General features: G+C 34.9%; 1 protein-coding gene across 1 annotated transcript; it reads right to left on the reverse strand.

Annotated features, from left to right (window-relative positions):
* LOC142624400 (uncharacterized) lies at window positions 1–4,373 on the reverse strand. Its single transcript, XM_075797965.1, has 8 exons — window positions 4,246–4,373; window positions 3,803–3,880; window positions 3,655–3,722; window positions 3,418–3,558; window positions 2,672–2,713; window positions 1,445–1,584; window positions 357–455; window positions 1–242 (listed from the first exon to the last, which is right to left on the reverse strand). Exons 2-8 carry the CDS (start codon window positions 3,877–3,879, stop codon window positions 114–116), a joined length of 696 nt encoding a protein of 231 aa, XP_075654080.1. The 5' UTR covers window position 3,880; window positions 4,246–4,373; the 3' UTR covers window positions 1–113.
* Between the last annotated feature and the right edge of the window lie 3,898 nt (window positions 4,374–8,271).

Below are 8,271 nucleotides of genomic sequence, written 5' to 3' on the forward strand. Positions count from 1 at the left end.
AATTCAATTGAAAATCATATATTTGGAAAAAGGTTGTTTTGTCTGTCTTGGTACTAAAAAAGCCTGTAATGGTCAATTAAATTATGAAATTGGCACTCAAAAGCCTGTGATAGTTAAGGAATAAGTTTCCAAGCTTGATGCATAATTTCATCATTTACAAAGGGACGCAAAGACCACATTAGGCAGTAGCTCTCTAACTCTCCTGATGATAACTTGAAATTCAGAGCAGAAACAATTTTTTCCTGCAACAAGGTACAATATTATATTCATATGTGTACACCCCAAACCATATTATATGTTTGTAACGTTTATCCAGATTGGAGAAATGACATGAAGGGAGATATGGAGCTCACTACCTGCATTACGTAGTCTTGTTTAAGCATGCTGTAAATGAATCCCATCAGGGCAGCAAAATCAGTTACTTCAGGTCTTTGAATTCGAGATGATGCTACTTCCTTTTAAATAAAAAGTCAGCATACAGGCATTAAATTCATAACAAACATACCCATCAAATCAAAATACCATGCAATGATTCTTCTACTAGTTGTGTACAAATCTGCATTAGGATTTAAATGCTGTAAAATAACTAAATATTCAGTCAGCAATATGTGTGTGTGTGTGAGAGAGAGAGAGAGAGAGAGAGAGAGAGAGAATGAAACAGTTCTGCAAAGTTCTATAAAAGTTTTTTCATGATAATGTTTAAATACAGATCCAGACAAGCGTTTTGCGATCCAAAAGTTAATAATATAAATTTGCAATACATAGAATCTTAACCAAGAATTTCTTAGTTCTAGGGATTTTTTTACTACATCACACATGGCTAAACCAAAAATTGGCTAACACGTTGAAAATTGAGAAGCATGAATTAAACCTAGTTATTGACAAGATAAGACAAGGAATGTTCCTAACAGCCAGGTTTCCATGCAGTGCGTACAGATTGCAGGCATGGAAATCGAATATAGGGTGCCAACAAAAAATTCCATTCTAAGAGATATGTCATATATCTCATTTTCTCAAGTATGGCTTTAAATGCTTCACTACTAATTAAAATATCAGAATAGCAGGAGAAATTGCCAGGCCACAATCATCTGCTTCAATAATTAAAACATATTTGATTGGTACATCAGAAACAGATGGAGATCATTTGTGCCTCGAAAGTTCAAACTAATTGCTAAAGAAGGTATTGTTATCTTAACTCATCAGGTTTGAAAGGGTGGAAGATAGGATAATTTTGCCAAAAAATAAAAATAAAATTTAACAACAAAAAAAAGGCACTAGTTTATAACAATTGATCAAAGAACATTATTAAGGACTACAGCAAGACAAAACAAATTAGTTTCACAGATTTAAACATGAGAAAATATAGATTATATAAAACATCACATTATTAGATGAAAACAAGAAGATGAATGAAGAGAAAAGAAAGGGGGGCGGGGGTGCCTACCTTGCCATCAGTAGTTGCTTGTTCATTCAACCCATCACCAAAATCTTCAATGCAAATTGGTGATAAGGTGCTATTCACATTTTGCATTGCACTAGTTACATCCTCCAGGAGGCATTCAAGGCCACTAAGTATGCTTTTTGCTGCAATTCCAATTACAAATTCAAACATAAATTCAAAGCCACGATAATGGAGCTTAAATTTCCAAAAACAATAACCTCCAAAAGACAATGACAAGGGGGAATTTACACTCTTATTCATGCCCTTCACATAAGCCTACATAATAAAGTTATAAATCCATGCTAAAGCATGCCACTAAAAAAGAGGAGGGAATGGAAGTTAACAGAACAAACAATGAGAAACTTGTCACTGCCTGTATTTCTAGATAACATATGCAATTCCATTATTCATAACCCCCCCCCCCCCCCCTAATTTGTGACTAACTCACCCATCTTAAAAGATTTTTGAATATATGACCTCACCCATCAAAGCACCACCCCATTCTTATGGGGGCAGAGGTCCCATTTGTCTCAAAGACTATTGGCAATAAAAGATATTAGTCTATCTCACACGACCACACACAATGGGAGTGACAACCTGCAATGTTTTCAGCCATTGAAAAGCATAAATCTCCATATAAATAGCCTCACCCCCAATTAAAATGGAATAACATTAATTTCTTAAGAAATGTTTGCTAGAACAAATGAGGAAATTTCTTTTCAACAATAACCAAAAAAAAAAAACCGAAATTATTCTATTCATTTTTCAGGTGAAATGAAACTTTCTAGAAAAATGTAAAATAGAAAGAATACCAATCTCGTAACCCAATGCATCCTCCTGTAGGAAAATTTTCAAAGAAGTTCATATAATAGGGGGGAAATGTCAACTTTTATTAAACATATAAGTTAAATTTTGCAGCCAAGTTTACTAGGCATTGAGCTATTGGGCTATTTCTCTAGGATGAGTTAGCATATGTGGATATTCCACTAAAAGTTCCACCATTCCAGAGATGATTAAAATGTGGCAGTGGCACTGACCAAGTACATAGTGCAAACACTAATAAACATCAGACACTGCACAGGAGCAAAATCCCATTCTATGAACATATAAGATCATATATCACTTTTAAGGCATCAATGGTTCATAAACGTATTTGAAAAGTTTACTTTGTGATTGAGAATATTAAAAAAAAAAGAAAAGGAAATGGTAAATTTCAGAAGGCATAGTTACCTTTACTTAAGTGGTCACGAAGTCCAAGTTGGCATGTATGCACTTCTGTATGCACATTTTTCCCGCATACAAACAATAATTGCAGTTAGACCAGTAATTTGCAGGTTAAATTTTCAAAATGCAAAGTTAACTTGAAACATCATAACAAATCTACACAAACACACACAGAGGATGGGGGCAGAGACACATAAATGAACCAATAATACACCAAGAGCAGAATTAATTTGCTGGGTTGACTTCTAGAAAAAAGTGTGAGGGTGACAAAATGATGAAAAGATTGATGGAGAAGAGTTTAAAGCCTTTACATTCCAAGGAACAGAGAGATAGTCTTACTACAACAACAACAACAAGCCTTAATCCCAAAATTTTGGGGTCGGCTAAGGATCCTCAACATATTAGTTAAGGTCAGCCACATATATTCTTTTCCTCCATCCTATTCTCTATGAAGTCAAATTCTCTATTACTTCCTTAATTGACAAATCCTTTTTTGTTACTTCTACTAAAGTTATTTTGGGTCTTCCTCTACTTTTTTTCATTCCCTCAGCTTGGATCAACTCACTTTTTCTTACCAGTGCATTAATCAGTCTCCAAAGATACCCAAATATATAAATATATCTATATGATCTAGGCAATTTGTTACCCAAAAAAAAAAAACTCGCAATACATAGAAAATACAGCACCATTTATTCAACGAATTCCAAAGATACAAGAAAATAATAATAGCAATAGAAAACAAATGCACTTACACTTGCTTATACTATGAACACCATCATGAGTATTGATACAGCCAGCTTCAAAATATGATTTAACTCTCTTTGTTTCATTAGCTCTGATAACATTCTCAACCAACTTAGATGTCCTATCTATTGGGGGTCGCCGAAGATACTCTACATGAAAATTTAAGAAAATAATAATACTGAGAATAGTAAAAAGAAACATCATTAGTGAAACAAATATGACCATAAACTCTAGGGAACACTAACCCAGCCCTTCCTGAAAGCCTGCAAGTAACCTGCCTCCTACAGCCACCAATTCCTCAAACTTCGTAACCCTAACACAGTAACAGTTTTACCATTCAAAATCATCAAATTAATATAAACAAAAACAGACAAAAACTTCAAAATGGATTACCTTGTCAAAAAATCCTTGTATATTTGGTAAATTTTCTCATCTAGTTCAGAATTCAATAGGCCTTGATCAGTTTCCATTCTGCAAAGACACACAAAATAGAAATAAAAAAGAAACCATATAAGCTGAATGCCACTTAACTGATTACTAATGGTCTCCAAATAAATTAAATTAAAAGAGAAGGCTTGAAAATTACATTCAAATTTATAATACAAATGGCTAAATTTCCCAATTCAATTAAATTGAAGAAGAAAAAAAAGTTTTAGTATATAAGAATACAATAGCTAAGTAATTGAATCTAGCAACCGAATCATGCTCCGATTGGGTTTAGGTTGGACAGAGGTAAGGAAAAACAACCGCAATTCATTGGAATTAGAGAAAAGCAACAGCCCAACAGCCGCTGCTACTCTCAAAACGAGAAAAGAGAAAGGGGAAAGCAAGTGTACCTTGAAAACTCGGAAAACAAAGAAGACTGGCAATGGTGGAAGCTATGGGAGAGAAGGTGGTGACAGTGGCTGTGTTTGAAAGAAAGAGTCGAATAAGAGAGACATGAGAGAGTCGATTTTTTTTTTTTCTTTTTTTTTTTGCTTTAACACTTCCTCCCATCAGTTTTGCGTTTCAGGCCCACCTCAACCTCCCCATTAATCACACAACCAGACTCCATGGGCTTAATATTCACCAACTTGGGCCTCTACCACTTTTGGGCCTACCTTTTCTCCTCCCCTTCCCCCCAGCGTCTACGCTACCTCCTGCGTTACCCAATCTGTATTGAATTTCCTCGAGTGAAGGGTCGTGGCCATTTGAACTTGGCACTTGATCACGCACGTCAACATCTACTACCTACCATATCCGATTCCTTCAACCTACCATATCCGATTCCTTCAAAATAGCCCCACTTACCAAAGTTTCAAAATTAACCTAGGGGGTTGGTCGAGTTGGTTGGACTCTCGGTCTCAAGGTGCTTGTACTGGGCTCGACTGGGTGTGCTCTCTAGTTCGAGTTCTGCTACCTGCACTTTGAAAATAAATTTTCTGGGCCAGCGCTTTACCCCTTCGTGGGCCCACCTGGCGCGAACAGTGATTAGTCTCTGGTTGAAAACTTTGAGGAACACTGTGGGAAACAAAAACAAAAAAAAAAAACCAAAATTCCCTCCTTTAACACAATAGACAGAGATGAATGAAAGTTCGAATTCAAATCTCCATAATTCTCTCATTAATGGACTTTATCAAATTCCTGAATTAACTCCTCAAATTCAGGACAAGTTTGATTTGCAAAAGTGTTTTCTGAAGCGACTGCCACCGCTGGCCTGGTCAACTCAAACTCCATCATGCCCCCCCCCACTTGGTGCGAACAGTGATTAGTCTCTGGTTGGAAATTTTGAGGAACACTATGGGAAACCAAAAAAAAAAACAAAATTCCCTCCTTTAACACAATAGACGGAGATGAATGAAAGTTCGAATTCAAATCTCCATAATTCTCTTGTTAATGGACTTTATCAAATTCCTGAATTAACTCCTCAAATTCAAGACGAGTTTGATTTGCAAAAGTGTTTTCTGAAGCGACTGCCACCGCTGGCCCAGTCAACTCAAACTCCATCATGCCCTCCACATTTGAACCCGACTGTAAATTGCATGAGTCTAGGCCATCACCCAGTGATCCCTTATCCTTCTCAACAATCTTTTGCTTCGCCACCTCAAAACCTTGCACCTTGACAGTAGTTTTCTTGGCTGGATTGAACTAAGTTGCTCTAAGCCACGCACTAAACTGCTGAGCCTCTGTAGACCGTGAGATCGTGCTTAGGAGCCCGACTAAACAATCATTAAACGATTGAAGCAATTGCAAAATATGGCAAACTCTCGTAGGTAAACCATTTTAAGGGTACCAATGGTCTCTGCTTATTTCGTTAAAATTGAAAATTTTTTTACTGAAAGTACTGCAGATATGATAAAAATTAACTAAAATAATATAGTTGGACATATAAATAGTACAGTAGGGGCTATGAATAATAGTAAAAATAAGTTAAATAGTAAAATAAATTGGCAAAAATACACACTTGTAAGTGCACAATTGCACCTGGCCCCAAGAACAGTTATAGGCCCAGGCCCAATGAGCCTTAAACAATATGAATTTGTAGAGTGTGGGCTTGAAACCCATGTTAGAAGTATTTGAGGATTAAATGACAAGCCAAAGATTATAAACACTTAGAAACAACAAAGAATACTATAAGTCAATCTGCTCGGACATAAGCCGAGAACTGTTCTTATATTATTTCTCCCTCTTTTTCTCTTTCCCTTAGGTTACCAAGAGAGTCCCCTCTCTCTGTCTTAGATTGCTCTTTAAATACTACTCTTTTGAATACTTTGTACACGTGTTGCTTTACCTCCCCTTTAGCCTAGATATTTCTTTTCCCAGTGCCTTTGAATAATAACCAGAAGTTTCTCTTCCACTGTTCAGGTGTCACTTCCCCATCAATGCGGCCAGGGTGGTAGGTGCAGGGTCTTTAATGTGGAGGTAGCAGCCTTTATCTTTGACATTTCTTCAACACCAGTGCTTCTGGGGCATTCTAGGGTTTACCCCTTTTAACCATTGGCCTTAACCGTGTCATCCCCTAATCTTTATTACGAAACCCCGAGTTCTTCGGTGTCCATCCGAGGATAAGTTCACCCTCGGCTGGATCCTCGGACCCTCGGCGTATGGGCCGACCCATAGTACCGACAAATTCTAAACCCAGTAGCAGGTCGGCCTTCCTTAACACGGCCCAAAAGGCCCACATTCTCATCAGGATCTTTTTGCCCCCCACACACTAAGGTGGCGTTTGGTATGGGGGAATCTACATTACTTCTGGCATCCAGATTCCTAGAAATGTGATTCCTAGGAATCACATTCCTAGGAATATAGCTATTCCTAGGAATATAGCTATTCCTATATTTGGTTTCATTAGAAGATTCCCAAGAATGTGAGATGATAATGTTTGGTGTATTCTCAGGAATCTTAAATGAATTATTTGTTTTTCCCATTTTGTCCTTAGATTTGAATGCGAACTACCAAGTCCTTTAAAAAAAAAACTTCCTTTAAATAAATAATGAAAAAATATACATAAACTATTAATTAGTCCTTTAAAAAAAATCTTCCTCTAAATAGATAGATAAAAAAAAATATTTTTGAATTAATGTGAAATTGACGTTTTTAATCAATGATATTGTAATTTGCTCGATCGACAGGTAAACAAGGGTGTCACCTAATTTGAATTAATTAATGGTTCCTCTTTGTTTCAAATTTAATTATATATATATATATATATATATATATATATATATATATATATATATATATATGCGTATGGAAAATGATGATATGTACACAGTACACATCAGTCACAGTCCTAACATAGATGCTCTTCCAACTTAAATAAGTTTGTAAAAAAAAAAATATTGTTAATCCTTGTAGATTAATTAGTACATTATGGCTTTCAAAAATTAGTACATTATGATATTTTCTACAAAAAAGTACAAGGTTTAAATCTTTTATTCTTAACTATTGAAATTTTCAAAATAAAAAATTGTTGTCTTTGCTTAATTGATAGCTTATTATAATCAGATCATAGCTTACTTTTTTTTTTTTTAATGTCTAAACAATTGTATGGCACAAAATGAAAAATTAATTTACTTCAAACTTTTTAGGATCGCATCTTATGATATATACATATGTGTTGAAGCATCAGAGTTTGGTATATGTTGTGGGTTTTATATTATAAGTTTTAATTAAGTTTTTTTTCCCTACTGTTTATTCACAGAAAAAGAAATAGAGGGGAAAAAGGAATTGAAAGCATGACTTCCCTTCATTCTTGGATGATTTCCTTGGCAATCGATTTTGGGACATTTTTTTCAAAGACTATCTTTGAATCTAGAAACATATGAATCTAGAAACAAAGCTATAAATCCAAAAAAAAAAAGGACTACATGATGCTACCAATTAGATCTATATTTCTAGAAACTAAATAAAACTAAGATCTGATATACGGATAGATAAGTTAACAAATTCTCATGAAAATAAATTCATTAAAATTTTGTTGAACAACACACACAACAGTAAAAGTGATTTCTCAAAAAAAAAAAAAAACAATAAAACTGAATACTTGGCAATAATGGAGAGTCTCTTTCAAACTTGTTTTTCCACACGTAAAATCTAAATAGAACTTTGTTAAAAAATATATTAACAGAGTTGTTTATCCTATTTATGTTGTTTTGGCGGGAAAAGATAAAGAAGAGAGAGAAGATATTGATTTTATAGTTTATCTTAATTGCTTAAATGATAAAGAAAAATGGTTAAAATTGTTAATTTATAAAAAATACAATTTCTTTTAAGCTTGGGAATTCGGATTCCCACTTGTTTTAAAGGTAATCCACATTCCTACTGAGAGGGGTTTAAGGGGGGAATCCAGATTCCCCTAGTATCTGATTCCCAAGCGTAAT

Source organism: Castanea sativa, chromosome 2 (genome assembly GCF_040712315.1).
Source record: "Castanea sativa cultivar Marrone di Chiusa Pesio chromosome 2, ASM4071231v1".
Taxonomy (NCBI): Eukaryota; Viridiplantae; Streptophyta; class Magnoliopsida; order Fagales; family Fagaceae; genus Castanea; species Castanea sativa.